Raw genomic sequence first — 17,227 nt, forward strand, 5'->3', positions numbered from 1 at the left:
TGGGGACTGTAATAAATATTTCTGCCATAAAAATGCAAATAGCATTAGACTAAGAATTGTAATGCCCAGGAGGCCTAAGAAGATTACATTTAGATAAGATCATACTGTTACCAACTTACGAGATTTTTTTCCATCATTACTCCACTCTATAGAACTGTTTCTTATTCTTTGTTTCCAATAGGTTTTAAAAATTATTTCTGACTACTGGCCTTTTAAAAACTATTTCTGTTCAACTGGGATATTTATTTCACTAGATCTTACAAGTGAACTGAGCTGGTGTATGTGCATAACTTGGCTGCAGATTTGCCTGTATGCAATGGCAATAAAGTAAGGCACTCTGATTTTAAGACATTTATTTCAATATATCTAAGACTTCATTGCATTAGAATATCAAATTGGCTCCTTTTCTCCTCTATAATAGCTATAGTTTGTTCAGCTGCAAATGTAGAGCAAAAAATGATCAACAAGTATTACCAGATTTTTGCTGTAATTCCTGTCTATACACAGACTTTTCTGTAATACTATATGAGAAACTATCTCAATACACAGCCAAATAATTTGAAATTTCTTTCAAGCCAAATTGCTACTAGGTCACTATGCTCAGTTACTAAGACAGTAGCTACATAGTCATTCTACCTACTCCATCTTTGTTCTTCATTTGATCTCAAAGCCTTGTTTTCATAATTTTTCTTTGCACTTGTCTTTTTATACTTAAACTTTCCCAAGGTCAGAAAGCAAATCAATGACAGAATAGGGAACAGAACTCCCAAGAGATTCCTAAAATATTAGAAGTTCCATCTTAGAACAGTGATGTCATCAGGATTATTATTATTTTTTTTTTTGCTTCCCACAAACACCTAAAATAACTTCTTATAATAGAATCCCTTGGCATCAGTTTCAATCTCTTAGTACCTATTTAATTTTAATAATTTTAGAAGGAGGCAGCAAAAGTGGAATTAACAATATACAACTTCTAGTAAGCCATTTAAACTCTCAACACAACCATTAGGCAAGAACCTGGGAAACTGCGTGAAAGCAAAAAACGAGTAGAACTCATTTTGTAAGCAACCTATCTGTCAAGCAGCATTTGAGAATGAAGGAAGGTGTTGTAGGGTTTTATTCACTATCTTCTAGGATTTCCAAGAGTTGTTATAATTAGCTGGGGGCCAGGTAAATTCTATTAGAAATGCTGTGAGGATTATTAAGTACTTTTCACCCGTTGAGATTCATTTGCTCAATGTATTTGCATAGCTTCTGGTTGTTTTAAAGGAAAAAAATTCTTGTCACAGGCTACTATGCATTCTCTTATAAAGATTTTTTTTTTTAAATCCAGTCTATTTCACGTTTCCTACTGTTTTCCTTCTTCCCTGACAGCACTGTCTGACTGTCACTACTTATTCGATACAGGGCACAGGGTATTACAAAAGTTGACTTGTTTAAGATAAATGAGTCCCTGATTGTAGTACAAGAAGCCAGTTACTAGGGCATATTGTCTTCCATCGTGTTTTGTTGTTAATTCATTCAGATGCTTCTTTTCATATCGGGAAATTGTTTCTAGGTGAATCTTGTAAAACACAGTCTTCACCATTGAGTATGTGCACATGAAAAATGAAGGTGGAATACTGGTTTATTAAAAAGTTATGCTTGTTTAGAAACTCTGTCAGAATACAGAGTCATTCAGAAATCTGTGACTATCTGTATACGGCCAGAAACAACAGACACAGCTATCGAAAGAACTGGTTTTCTTCAATACTCATCCATCCAAAAGCGATTGCTTTTGAAATCAGTCAGTTTAATGACTGGTCTTGAAAAAATATATATTTATTCTGTAAAATTCCTATATAACTCACCATGTTTGTTTTTCTGTTTTTGTTTGTTTGGGTTCTTTTTTTAAGCTATTGATTTTTTTTCTTACTGAGATAACATTCACATAAATTCACTATTTTTAACCATTCTAGTGTACATTTCAGTGGTTTTCAGTATATTCAAAATTTTGTACAATCATTACCACCATCTAATTCCAGAGCATTTTCACCACCCCAAAAATAAATCTCATGCTCACTAGGCAGTCACTTCTCATTCCCCCTTAATTGCCAGTGCCTGCCAATTGCCAACCTATTTTGTCTTTATGGATTTGTCTATTCTGGGCATTTCATATAAAAGGAATAATACAATATGTGGGCTTCTGTGTCTGGGTTTCACTTAGCACAGCATTTTCAAGGTTTATTCAAATTATAATGTGTATCAGTATTTAATTCCTTTTTATGGCTGGATAATAGTCCATTGTATAGATATACCATAGTTTGTTTATCCATTCATCAACTGATGGACATTTGAGTTGTTTCCATTTTTTAGCTACTATGAAAAATACTTCTATGAACATTCATGTACAAGATTTTGTGTAGACATGTTTTTAATTCACTTGGGTATATACTGAGGGGTAGAATTGCTGGGTCATATGGCAACTCTATGTTAAAATTTTTGAGAGGGCCGGGTGTGATGACTGACACCTGTAATCCCAGCACTTTGGGAGGCTGAGATGGGCAGATCACCTGAGGTCAGGAGTTCAAGACCAGCCTTCAACATGGTGAAACCCCATCTCTACTAAAAATACAAAAATTAGCTGGGCATGGTGGTGGGAACCTATAATCCCGGCTACTCTGGAGGCTGAGACAAGAGAATTGCTTGAACCTGGGAGGCAGAGGTTGCAGTGAGCCAAGATTGCACCACTGCACTCCAACCTGGGCAACAAGAGCAAAACTTGGTCTCAAAAACAAAAACAAAATCAAAATTTGAGAAAATTCCGGACTGTTTTCCATAGCAGCAGTAGCATTTTACATTTCTACCAGCAATGTATGAAGGTTCCAACTTTTCCATATCCTCCGCAACACTTGTTATTTGTCTTTTCGATCATAGCCATGGATGTAAAGTGGTATCACAATGTCGTTTTGATTTGCATCTCCCTAATGACTAATGACGTTGAACATCTTTTTATGTGCTTATTGGCCATTTGCATATCTTCTTTGGGTGGCTCAAGACCAGTCATTCAAATATTTTACCGATTATTAAACTGGGTTATTTGTCTTTTTGTTGTTGAGTTGTAAGAGTTCTTTATATATTCTGGATAGTAGAACTTTTTCAAATATATGATTTGAAAGTATTTACTCCCATTCTGTGCATTGTCTTTTCAGTTTCTTGATAGTATCCTTTGATGCACAAAAGTTTTTCATTTTGATGATGTCCAATTTATTTGTTTTCTTTATGTGCTGCTTGTGCTTTTGGCGTCATATCTAAGAAACCATTGCTTAATCCAAAGTCATGAAGATCTACACCTATGTTTCTTTATAAGAGTTTTATAATTTTAGCTCTATATTTAGGTCTTTGATCCATTTTGAGTTAATTTTTGTTAATTTTGGCCACAAATGTATTTCTGAATTTATTCAGAGTTTATTTCTGAGCTCTCTCTCCTGTTGATTTATATGTCTATCCTTTTGCCAGTACCACACTGTTTTGATTACTATAGATTTGAGGTAAGCTTTGAAATTAGAAAGTGTGAGTTCTCCAACTTTGTTGTTCTTCAAGATTGTTTTGGCTATTTGAGGTCCTTTGCTTTTCCACACGAATTTTAGGTTCGGCCGGTCCATTTCTGCAAAAAGGGCAGCTAGAATTTTGGTAGATATCACAGTGAATCTATAGGTCAGTTTGGAGACTATTGTCATTTTAATAATATTAAGCCTTCTAATTAATGCATGAAGTCAAAACGTCTTTCCCTTTACTTAGGTATTCTTTAATTTTTTTTAACAATGTTTCAGGGTTTTCAGTGTATAGGCCCTGCATTTAGTTAAGTTTATTTCTCTCTATTTTATTCTTTTTTGATGCTATTGTAAATGAGATTGTTTTCTTAATTTCATTTTTGGATTGTTCATTGCCAGTGTATAAAAATATAATTGATTTTTAAAATGTTGATCTTGTATCTTACAACTTGTTTATCAGCTGTAATAGTTTTTTGGTGAATTCTTAAGAGTTTTCTATAATCTAAGATTATGTCATCTGTGAATAAATATAGGCTTACGTCTTCCTTTCTAATCTGAATGCTCTTTACTTATTTTTCTAACCTAATTGCCCTGGCTAGAACTTCCAGTACCATATTGAATGGAAGGGGTGACAGCAGATATCCTTGCCTTGTTCCTGATCATGGGAGAAAGTATTTGGTTTTTCACCATTAAGTATTGTGTTAACAGGGGACTTTTCATAGATGACCTTTATTACATTGAGAAGTTCCTTTCTAACCTTTATTACATTGAGAAAGTTCCTTTCTATTCCTGGTGTGTTAAGTTGAATTGAATTAAGTTATAAATTTGAACTAAAAGACAAATAGGCTACAGGATTTTTTGCCTCTGTTCAGCCTAAGGAAACACTATGATCCTGTGTTCTCTTTTATTTTAATGGCTACTAGGTTCTTATCTGGGAAGCAATGAAATCACTGCCTTTCAGAAATTCTGAGAACTCACTGAGCCAGCTAGGTTACATGCCTGGTAGTGTTGCCCTGATAGGGTTTGGATCTGTGTCCCCACCCAAATCTCATGTCGAACTGTAATCCCCAATATTGGAGGTGGGGCCTGGTGGGAGGCGATTAGATTATGGGGGCTGTTTCTCATGAATGGTTTAGCACCATTCCCCTTGGCACTGTCCTCAGGATAGTGAGTTCTCAAGTGATCTGGTTGTTTAAAAGTGTGTGGAACCTCCCCCACCCTTGCTCCTGCTCCTGCCATGTCACAGGTCTTGCTCCCACTTTGCCTTCCACCATGATTGGAAGCTTCCTGAGGCCTCCCCAGAAGCAAATCTGCCATGTTTCCTGTACAGCCTGCAGAACTGTAAGCCAGTTAAACCTCTTTTCTTATAAATTACCCAGTGTCAGGTATTTCTTTACAGCAGTGCAAGAACAGACTAATACATGCCCTTAGAGATGCAAAATTAAAAGGCAAGACACTTGATTCGTGTTTACTTGTATGAATTGTATAATGTTTATATTATATATAAAATATTTAATAGTAGAACAAATATAATATTTTTTTCCATTCTAATATGCGAGCTATCTTAAAGCTAAAATATATTTTGTCTTGGTTTTTGAAAGCATAATTTTCTCTATTTTTTTTCTACCTAAAGACTAGGAAAAGAGCTAAAAAGATGCCAAATTAGAATCCCATATTACAAAAAAATCTTCTATGAGTTAACAAATATTATAGCCCTTCTATATCCCTATATGTGTACTAATTTACTATTTTATTCCATTAAAATATTTACATTGCTAAGATGTAATGCAATTGTAGTCCCAATTATATTATTAAGGTTTTGAATGTCAACATTAATAGATCTTCTTTTCCTTACCATTTGAAATGGCTGTGGGTTTTTTCCATCTTCTGGAATTATTATAAAGAGTGTGTGTGTGTGTGTGTGTGTATTTTAACCTTACATGTCTTGTCACTAAAAATTTCCCTTGCAAGGGAGAATAAGGACTTAAATCACAGTTTATCTTCTACTGAATAAAACTGTTTTAGGACAAATTGAACTATGCTTCCAGCTATTACAAAATTGGCAAGACACAAATGAAATTCCATGGAGACATGATTTGTGCACCAGAAGTCAGATATCTATCAGTAACCTCAGCTTTTCTCTTTCCATGTAGCTTCCTTCTCCCCATGAACCCATGATATTAGCAGTGAAATTGGAAGGCCAGGTCTTCCAGACACAGAGATCTGACTCCGGGCTCCCAGCCTATTCACAGATGGACCCAAAAATGTTATACTGAAAAGGAAGTATTCATGAGAAAATTTGCAAAGTGAGGTATGCCTTGAATATTTGGGGAGTATTTTATAGTAAGAAAAAGGTCAAATATGAGTTGCTCCTTCCCAAATTTAAAGAATGAGTATTTCAAACCTATTAGATTCATTTTTGCACTTTTACAATGCCCCAATTTTGACCTAAATATATATGTTTTCTGGAAAAAACATTCACTTTCTGGAAAGCATGTTCATGAAAAGTTAAATGAACAAATATTATATTTTGGAGAATCAACCTTACTTTCCCATTGGCTTCCATTTCACTTTTAGAGATGTCAGCTCTGATACCAACATTTTACCTTTCAGGTATTTTTATCCTTTCACCTCTCTATGAAATAAAGGCCTATAAATAAATATCTAATTGTTCTGGGGGAACTCTTGAAAGGAACCCCACAGGAAATCCTTCCATGGGTGCCAAGATTATTTTAGAATGCCTCTGGTCCCAAAGCATTCTTGTTTCCTAATCATCAAAAACAGTAATCCTGGGCAATTTTTGTCATTAAAAGAAAGCGTATCTTACTGTGTAGAGAGAAAACACAGTCAAAACAGTAATAATTGCCAGCCGTGAACGTGAATTTGGCTTGCCCTTCTATTAGGAAATATGAGGTAGTAAATAAAGTAAAATCAACATTCTGTACACCTTCTATAGCACCTGTGGGTTACTCAGTGCTAAGGGACTACCAGCAGAACTATGCCAGGCTAACACAGGAGCACTGAAATAAGGATTGAGGATAAGCTCAGACTAATTGTATCAATTTGGCAGGCTTTACATTTTGTTACTATTAGGAATATGTTGCACCTCCTTTGGAGACAGGATTACCTATTCTGCCAGATCCTAATGTGACAAATTAAATGATAGAGGTTGCTGGTGCTTTTCATCAGCAGCAAAAATGATTTAGGGCTAGAGAGGGAAGTAAAAGATGGTAGATCTAGAAATCTCTCTTCCTAATAAAACCATAGATATCCATGCCCCTCCAAAGATAGTCACTTCTAAATGATTTACTTTGTAGAATATCCAAAGTTTTTGCTTTTATTCTTTCTCTTTTTCTTCCCTTTGGAGCCATTTCACTAGCTGTTAATGGAAGAGAATCAATGCTAATTTCTGGTTACATATTAAAATGTAGAGGACTTGGATAGTTTACCTATCCCTGTAAGAGCAGTCACACCTTCTAGGGTTATAGTAAAGACGGAGTGAAATAATGCATAGGAAAGGACTTTATAAAATACAAAACACCTAGGCCAGGCACGGTGGCTCACACCTGTAATCCCAGCACTTTGGGAGGGCGAGGTGGGCAGATCACCTGAGGTCAGGAGTTTGAGACCAGCCTGGCCAATATGGTGATACCCCCGACTCTACTAAAAATAAAAATTAGATGGGTGTGGTAGTGGGTGCCTGTAATCCCAGCTACTCAGGAGGCTGAGGCAGGAAAATTGCTTGAATCTGGGAGGCGGAGGTTGCAGTGAGTTGAGATTGCACCACTGCACTCCAGTGTGGGCAACAGAGCGAGACTCTGTTTCGAAAAATAATAATAGTAAAAATAACTAAATAAATAAATAAATAAATAAATCAGCTAACCTTTGGGGGTGAGAATTGTCTTTACTCTCTCACTTCCCTCCTTAGTTTAGATTCTGTGGTTATCATGATGATCAATCCTGTGAACCCACCCTCATCGCCCCTGCCCTCTTCCAATCCCTTTTCTCCTCTCTTTTCTCTGTTCTTGGCACAATGTCAACCCTGGTTAGATCCAAGTCTTCTATAGCGCAAAGCCAACAAAAAGAGAATAGGCTTTAGTGTCTGACAGGTGAATGTAAATTGTGGCTCTGCTCTTCATTTGTTTTGGGGAAGTCAACATTTTCAAGTCTCGGTTTTGCCTCTCTGAAAGAAAATGATGATGATATTCCATGTAGTTGTTATGGAGATTAAATTCAATAACACTTGTAGCATGACAGCACAAGACCTGGCACATAGTAGGCATTCAGTAAGGGGTAACTGTTGTCATCAGTATTTATAATCCATGATCGTTTTTTCTGTGCTAAAACCGAAAACTAATTTACAGATATACATTTCCAAACATACATGCATGTTTTACCATATAAAGGTATTTTTTAAAATCCTGACTTTATAGTCTAATTTAATAACTATTGTTTTTTAAATCTCTGTTCGTTTCCTTAACACCTTAAAGACTGAAGAGCTTTCTTTTCTCTCCCTTTCTTTCTTTCTTTCTTTCTTTCTTTCTTTCTTTCTTTCTTTCTTTCTTTCTTTCTTTCTTTCTTTCTTTCTTTCTTTCTTTCTTTCTTTCTTTCTTTCTTTTCTTTCTCTCTTTCTCTCTTTCTTTCTTTCTTATAGTCAAATTTAAAAACTTTATTGTTTAAAAAATCTCCTGTTCATTTCCTTAACACCTTAAAGATTGAAGAGCTTTCTTTTCTCTCTCTCTCTCTCTTTCTTCCTTTCTCTTTTCTCTCTTTTTTTTTTGGTTTTCAGACGGAGTTTCGCTCTTGTTACCTAGGCTGGAGTGCAATGGCGCAATCTCGGCTCACCGCAACCTCTGCCTCCTGGGTCCAAGTAATTCTTCCGCCCCAGTCTCTGGAGTAGCTGGGACTACAGGCGCGTGCCACCACGCCCAGCTAATTTTTGTATTTTAGTAGAGATGGGGTTTTACCATGTTGGCCAGGCAGATTACTCCCGACCTCAGGTGATCCACCTGCCTCGGCTGCCCAAAGTGCTGGGATTACAAGCGTGAGCCACCATATCCGGCCTGAAGAGCTTTCTAATTATACTTTTGGCTTATTCATAGAACAGTAAATACATTTGAAAAAGAAGATGAAAACTATAGTTTTAAATCTGTCCTTAATTTATAAAACATGGCATATGATATATGAAAACATAAATACATGAATGAATGTATCCAGATTCCTCGGGAAACACTTTCATAATGAGAGTATATGAATGATTCTAAAACCTGCCTTACACAGCTAGGTAGCTAAGGAACATTTTCCTCAAACCCCAGTATATGGTTCCACAGGTCTCAGTGCTTACCCTTAGACTCAGACCCATCAGTCAAAATATTGACCATCTTTTAAAATAAGTTCCAAATTACAGGAGAAAAATCTGCCTTAACAAGTGCAGCTCAGGGCATTTAAACATTTCTCACAGTATTCTAAGACCTCCATGTTATCCAGTGGATGATATTTCAATACAATAATGAAACATTCCATATTCCCTCTTATTACCATTCATCACCCAACAGCTGTAAAATCACCAGCTGCTAGGAAAAAGAGAACTAAATCAGTCCTCTACAGCTGCAAAGAGAAAAAAGCTTAAGATCTCTTCACATAATTTCTGGGATTCCAGCAGGCTGGAGTCAAAGTACAGTTTTCCTTGCCACAAAACCCTCAGCCTTGTAAACATGTCAAACAGCACATAAGCTGTGATTTATTTTTGTCATTATTGGCAAAGAAGTGTATGAAGGAGAAGAGTAGAGGTGGCTGAGATAATACAATAGAATCATGACAGCAATGTAAGTAGTGTCTACCATATCCAGGGCACAGAGCATCAGATTTTAAATCTTCACCATAGCTACAAAAGGTAGATATTATCCTCATTTTATTAGAGAACTGAGGTTCAGTGAGAACAGATATCTTAGTAAATGCTGTGGTAAGTCAGATTTAGCTGTGTTTGGCTCCAATACCAGGGTCTTAATCATCACACTGTCTGCCTTCCAGCAAAATGGACAGATGAAAGAAAACTGAACTGGTGAGAAGAAGTGGAATGGATCTGGAGAGAAGTGGAAACATGGGGAAGGTGATGCTATGTTAAAAGACACAGGAGGGGCCGGGCACTCATGCCTGTAATCCCACCACTTTGGGAGGCCGAGGCAGGCAGATCACTTGAGGTCAGGAGTTTGAGACCAGCCTGGCCAACAGGGCAAAACCCCATCTCTACTAAAAATACAAAAATTAGCCAGGCATGGTGGTACGTGGCTACTCAGGAGGCTGAGGCATGAGGATTGTTTGAACCCAGGAGGGGGAGGTTGCAGTGAGCCAAGATCACGCCACTGCACTCTAGCCTGGGTGACAGAGCAAGACTCTGTTTCAAAAAAAAAAAAAAAAAAAAAAAGACACAGGAGGAATGTATTAAGGTAAATGAGGCTCCTAGTTTGTATCTCTTTTCCTATTCTTTTCTTCCAAAGAAAGGAAATGACCCTAAAATCTTATATAGTTTAAGAAATAGGGTGCCATTTCTATTAACTTCCCTAATTTGCTATCATCAGCCATAAAAAATTCTAGCCCATAAAATCAGATTTCATTAATTACTCATTTTAGCAACAATATTAGCCACAGATGAATTGGCATAGTCTGTAAAGCAATGGTTTTCAAACTTTAGCAAGCATTAGAACACCTGGAGGGATTGTTAAACGTAGATTCTTAGGCCTCATCTCTAGAATTTCTGATTCAGTAGGTCTGGGATAAGGTTTGAGAATGTGTATTTCTCACAAGTTGCCAGGTAAGGCTGATGGTACTGGTTCAGGGACCACACTCCACTGCTGCAAATAAAAACTGTGCTAAAAATTTAGATTTGTATGCACATACAGATAAGCTGACCTGCAAAAGAACAGTATTTCTTAAGAAGCTACCTTCCATTCTGCAGGCACAATCAGATTTCAGTTATTCTATAGCTGTATACATAAAATGAATGGCGTCCAGAGACACACAAATGTGGGACAATGAATCTATGCCTATGTTCTTAATAAGGCAAAAGACTATGCTTTCAATGTTCAATACGCTCAGTGAAGCAATCATAGGAATTAAAATATCACATTCAGGCCGGGTGTGGTGGCTCATGCCTGTATTCCCAGCACTTTGGGAGGCTAGGGCGGGCGGATCACCTGAGGTCAGGAGTTCGAGACCAGCCTGACCAACATGGGGAAACTCCTGTCTCTACTAAAAATACAAAATTGGCCGGGCGTAGTGACACATGCCTATAGTCTCAGATACTCCGGAGGCCGAGGCAGAAGGATCATTTGAACCCAGGAGGCGGAGGTTGTGGTGAGCCGAGATCATGCCATCGCACTCCAGCCTGGGCAACAAGAGCAAAACTCCATCTCAAAACAAAAAACAAAAACGAAAACAAAAAAACATTCAAAAGAAGCAACCATTTACAAATTTAATACAAGCTCTTTTCTAATTCAGAAAAAAGTATAGATAAAAGTCAAATGCACCCAAGCTTGGGGTGGAAAAATCGAAAACCAGAATCATTCACATTTCCAACCATGGTCGCTATTGGTCCAATTGCTTATGGGTTCTTTTTTCGTCTTTTTTTCTTTCTTCTAAAGAGAGTAGGGACAGCAAGAATTGTCACGGAACTGGATCCCTGGAAGCCAACATAGTCTTGGCCACTTAGGCTGTTTTTTACCCGCTACCTGGCCTTATCCACAGTTTTGGCTTGGCTTAGCTCAATTCAAACACATGCTTAGTAATGGCACTAGGGGCTGCTACACTGCTGCAGAAATTGAAATCAGTATGAAAATGGGATAGAAAGATGTCAGGAAACTAGTATTATTTTAAAAGGAAATTACTTCCAATTTCAAAAGCAACCTGAGATTAGTAAGAAAATGAGGTTTCCATTCCATAGGGTCTTCTAGGATGGAGATGTCTCATTCTAACATCCTTTTGAAATGGAAAAACACTTAATACATAATCCCCTTTACTTGATTTTCCTGAACCTCTTTACAGGCTGATAATTTTCTTGCTGGCAGTATGTTGTATAGAATAGTTGTATTTTAAGACTTCTTCAAAAGTGCCTGTTAACTATGAGTAATTATCCCTTGTTGAATTTGGCAGAACAAAGAGAAACTTCTAGAATTTTTATTTTCAGCCTTAGAAAGTGTTGTTAACTCTGAAAGTTTATATTTAGAGGACTTACTTTAAAAAAAGAAAGTAATACTTTTAAATGCATGCACATGAATTTTTTTTTTTTTTTTTTTTTTTTTTTGACAGAGTCTTGCTTTGTCACTCAGGCTAGAGTACAGTGGGACCATCTCGGCTCACTGCAACCTCCGCCTCCCAGGTTCAGGTGATTCTTGTGCCTCAGCCTCTCAAGTAGCTGGGATTACAGGCGCCCACCACTACACCCAGCTAATTTTTGTATTTTTAGTAGAGATGGGGTTTTGCCGTGTTGGCCAGGCTGGTCTGGAACTCCTGACCTCAGGCGATCCACCCGCCTTGGCCTCCCAAAGTGCTGGGATTACAGGTGTTAGCCACTGTGCCCGGCCACCTGAAGTTTTTATAAGGCCCTTGAGAACTCTGGCACTTTGTTGTGGTTGATCAGAGCCATTCAGGTAGTCTCATAGGTCCTTCAGTCCGCAAATATTGAGGGTCCACCCTGTGCCATGTTATGGGGGCCTCTGCCATTTTGCTCAGGACTCTACTCTGAGGTGGTCCTGTATGACTTGGATTATAAGAGACAGTTGAGGAAACAAAAGATTTGCATACTCTCCTTTCATGAATTCGCTAAAATATCATGGCAAAATATTTTGAGCACTCTACCTTACATAAGCTTTCTAGTTCACAGTCTGGTAGGTTGACATGTCTCTAAATATTTGTTATTTTCTGATTGAATCCTATCTGAACCCCGTTAACTGAGATACACTAAATCATAGCACCCTTTATTTGAAGCAATACTGTAGGATTTCAAAGATCTGTCAGCGTCTAGAAACAAGCAGGTATCTGTTGAATGAATGCTGCATTTTCTTCAACTCTGGGAGCCCAGATTAACTTCTACAAGTAATAGTACTGTTTCTGTTTTGGTTACTTTCTGTCCACTGTCCCAGTCATTTTGGTTACCCTGATGCTGCCCCAGCGACTCAGCCCAGCCAGCACTGTCCTGCTGGCTAACTGGATCATGGCTGCTGGTGGCCTATCCTATTCTAGGGCTGGGATAAAGAAGAAAGAATAGGGACGTCTACCCTTTAGGAAATGCAGTAGAATATCCTGCAGCCTTTTCCATTTTATTCATTTTGCTTTGGTTTGCTCAGAATTATCAGAGCAAAATATAAAATCGAAGAATTGGAGTGCTCATCCTTATTTTCTCCTTGTCCAGTCCCCATCCATAGTCTCTGGATGTGTACCAACAAGGTGCTTATAGATGAGCCACTCTGTATCTTTTCTGGAAGTCGGGGAGGTAAGGACAGATAAACAATGACACTAATTTTTCATCATCTCCCTATTCCTGTGTTGCTATCATTCAACCAAACACCTACTGAGCACCTACTTCCGGCCCAGGTAATGCACTTGGTCCCAAGGATGCAAAGATCATACAGTTTCTCAGAGAGTTCGCAATCTCCTGGGGGATGCAGAGAAGTAAAAGTTCAGAGGAAAGTCCAGGAGTTGTATGAACCTAGAGGAAAGAGCGTTTAACTCTGCCTTAGGGTGAGGAGGGGGTCAGTCCTCTTCACGGAGGAGAATTTTTATTCATTCTGCTGGCTGGACAGCAAAGATACCAGGCATAAAATCGAGGTTCTTATTTTTCCCACTTTAAAATCTATTGAACAATGTTCCCCATTTATTGTCAAAGCTGGTTTCAGTGTGATAACGCTACTAATACGATTATGCCATCCTCTTGCTCCTACTCACTTTATACTTTATATCTGAAGGTCACAGTACTAAAAACTGGCATGGGTGTTTTCCAAGGAATCTGGTTATCATGCTTGACTTAACACTAAAACCGAAGATTAAAAGACAAGTTAATGGGCACTTTATAGGATGGGTATGGAGTCGGAGCTGTGATGGGCAGAGGAAAAAATTAGCAGCACTGTGTTAAGCATATACCAACCAATGCCCAAAGCTGATGGTAACTTATGATTTGTTTTTCTTAGGGTAGGACTTGTTTCACCTACCATGTGGAATGTTCCTGGGGCCTTGACAGGTCTGAAGCCATGAACAGGTATGCATTGATCAGCGTGGCCATTGCAGAAGCAGCTGCCCTTGACAATGAAATCATAGATTGCATAGTGTGTAAAATGTTGAGGCTCTTCGTTCAGGTCATTTCTCTGACAGGGACAAGACTGTCGTTTTAGCAACTGCACGCGAAGGTTGGTGATCTTCAGCTGCTCCTGAACTTTGGCACTGTAAGGGTTCTCTGTATCGTATGGTGGTGACAAAGCTTTGAAAATAACCTGTAAAGAGAAAGAAAATACCATGCATTTATAGGACTGTGTGCAAACCCTGAATTGTTTGCCTAATGTAGCCCCTGTTTGATTTATGCCTTATGTCATCTGTGAATGATAAGATAACAAGAAGTTTTTAGACCTTGAGCACACCTGGGAAAGAGCTGCCCTGTTATTCTAAGGAGCAGATGTGCTGCCTGTTCGTACACAGAAGTATACATTGAGTGACCAGCAGAGACCTGATTCTTGAGATAAAGGCAGCCATACAAAGATCTTGCCGGGAAGAGCATTCTGGGCAGAGCGAAGAGCAAGCTTAAAGGCTTTGAGGCGGAGTCAAGCTTGGCTTGTTCAAGGAAGAACAACAAAGTCAGTGTGACTGGAGACCAGTGAACAAAGATACAGTGGCTGGAGAGGTGGACAGAGAGCAGGTGTGAGATCAACATGAATGGAGCCCTGTGGAAGTCACAGTACAGTTATACTGACTACAGCGGAAGCCACTGGGACACTGTAGGCAGAGAGGTGATATCTGATTTACCTTGCCTAGAAATATAACTCTCTCTTTTTGGATATAAAAGTATCACCTTAGAGATCAATTTCACACCAAAAGTATAAAAAGGAAAGAATCGACCGTGTAGATCACATCTCCAAGGTCTACTGGTACAGACCTGTCCTCAATGAAATATAACTTTGGAGGAGAGGGTAAGGGTAATAATTCAGCAGACATTTGGCCTCTGCAGCCCATTGTCCAGCCAGTAGCCAGAGTGGTTCTCTATAAACAGAGATTGGATCGTGTCACTCCCTTGCTTAAACCACCCCCACCCGAAGACCTCCCATTTTCCTCAGAACAAGATACAAAGTCCTTATAATGGCTCTGCCTGGTTTTTGTTCTTAGTACTTATCACCATCTGACATTATATTTGTAGTGGTTTAGTGATTTACTGTCTTCCCAGTCCAGACCATAAACTTCATGTAGGCAGTCACAGATGTATCCTAGGACAGTGGCTGGCACATAGTAAGTATTCAATAAATTTTTGCTAAACAAATTAATTAATTTAGCATTGTTCTTGGCATTTTTGTAATAGGTGAGAATTCCAGATAACTTCCTTATGTCAGGTCCTAAATTCATTCGCCTACTCAATGTCATGTTATAGCACCAGTGTCATGACAATAGTAAGAAATAACGGAATAATTAACCGGTATTTGTATTTCTAGCTAGTTTTGAACTTTTAAAGCTTAAAAAATGTTGTATCTTAAACTCAAATCAGATTCTGTCCCATTTATCCATATGCAAAGTGGTGGAAGGAAGCTTATCAGAAAATAAAATTGTCCAACAAACAATATGTCATATATTCAAAAGTCAGTACAGAAGTAACATCTTTTTCTTTTAACAACAGCCTGAACTAGAACCTGATTTTCTGTTTTGAAACATTTTTTAAAAATTGAATCCATTATGGGTTTTCATATGGTACTTATTCTCAGTATGACCTCCAAACACTGGCATTTCTGTTAGACACTCAGGAAGAACCCTTGCTCTAAATGATATCAATAATGTACTACCTCCTATTTTATCAACCACAGTAATGCAAGGACATGGAAAAGGACACACCACTGCTAACCAAGTAGGTGCTCCATTGAAAAGTCTGTGGTGTCCTTCTCCTCGTTATCTGCCCACCCTTCCTTTTCCTGAACCTTGGTGGCAACTGTTTGGTCTCTCTCTCTGCGCCACGTATTTACCCTTGACATTTACCCTAGTTCCCTCTCTCACCCCATTCCATCTCCCCCTCACCCTGAGAATTGTTCTGCACAGGCAAAGCCAGAGGAAGCTCTGTCAAGGTCCATAGGAACTTTGAAGCTCTTCTGCTTCCTGAGCCCAGACAGTGGGAGCTGAATGGCGGCTCTGTGCTTGGTGTGCATGACACCACAGTTGGCACGCGGATATCAGCAGGGAAGGGACATCATGACCCCTGAGGCTGTGTGCTGGAAAGGAGACAGCAGAGTGCCACAGACACAAAAGTGAACGGGAATTTAAACCATGAAATCTTTTTTCCAGAAAAGAGACGCCTTAATCTGATACCCTGGGAATGGATCTACCCTGCGTCAGGAAACAAAGAGTGCGCCAATCCAGATGCTTCCAACTTCTGGCAGGTCGCCCTTTGGGTCCCACCCAGTTTTTCTTCAAACTTCCCCAGAAGAAGCCTGTATGGCATGACTGAAATGAAGTAAGAAAACACGTAGAAGCCCTCAGGACAGTATCAGCCTCTTCTATTTTTTGTTCCCATAAGGAAGGGAATGTATCTATAGGCCCACCACTGATCCTCTGTCTGCAACTGCCTCTTAATACACACTCCCAACAAGATATATTAATATTTAGAAAGCCAGGGATCAAGCTTTTTGACCAGGTTCAAGCATACATCAGTATTTCTGGCTTGTTAGTGCTATTAGCCAGGACTTCATGATCGCATTTTTTAATTACGAAATTTTATTATGTTTTGGTGGTTAATATTATACTCATTACAGAAAAATCTGTCATGCAAAATACTAAGGATAATAAGTACCTACAATATGATCTACCTCCAAAGAGAACCAGGGAGGCCAACTTGATATCTTTCTACCTAAACTTCCGTATGTACGCATATATATAAAATACAACATAAACATCTTTATATGTCTTGTGAGTATTCTTCCAAGTCAATAAATGTATCTCTACATCAGAGGTTCTCAGAGAGTGGTTCCCCACACCAACAGCACCCCTAGGGAACTTGTTAGAGACACAAATTCTTGGACCCCATCCAAGATCAACGGAATCAGAAACTCTGCAGGTGGGGCCCAGCAATCTGTGTTCCAACAAGCCTTCCAGGTGATTCTGATACACAACAAAATTTGAAAAACACCGTTACATAATTTAAAAACCTGCCTAGAATTACAGTGTGTGGATATGACATAATTTATTTAGCCAGGCTGCTATTGTTAGGCAACTAGGTTGCTTCCAACTTCAGTGTAACCCACTGCAGGGAACAACCTTGTAGCTACAATGTGGATGTATAGACAGTAGTCAGCCCTTATCCTCTGGGAATGACTTCCAAGACCCCCAGGGGATGCCTGAAACTGCAGATAGTACTGAACCCATAGAGACTATGTTTCTCCTATACATACATACCTATGATAAAGTTTAATTTATAAATTAGGCGCAGTAAGAGATTAACAACAATAACAAATAATAGA

The 17,227-nt window shown here is 38.6% G+C and overlaps 1 protein-coding gene across 3 annotated transcripts in view; it reads right to left on the reverse strand.

Moving 5' to 3' along the window:
* Positions 1–17,227, reverse strand: part of NTN4 (netrin 4) — a 122,318-nt gene that overhangs the window by 67,600 nt on the left and 37,491 nt on the right. For all 3 annotated transcript variants that reach the window (XM_028828961.2, XM_015152395.3, NM_001266055.1), the window contains 1 exon segment: positions 13,736–14,014. In XM_028828961.2, coding sequence (XP_028684794.2) covers positions 13,736–14,014 — 279 coding nt within the window.

The sequence above is a fragment of the Macaca mulatta genome, chromosome 11 (assembly GCF_049350105.2).
Source record: "Macaca mulatta isolate MMU2019108-1 chromosome 11, T2T-MMU8v2.0, whole genome shotgun sequence".
In the NCBI taxonomy this organism is placed as follows: domain Eukaryota; kingdom Metazoa; phylum Chordata; class Mammalia; order Primates; family Cercopithecidae; genus Macaca; species Macaca mulatta.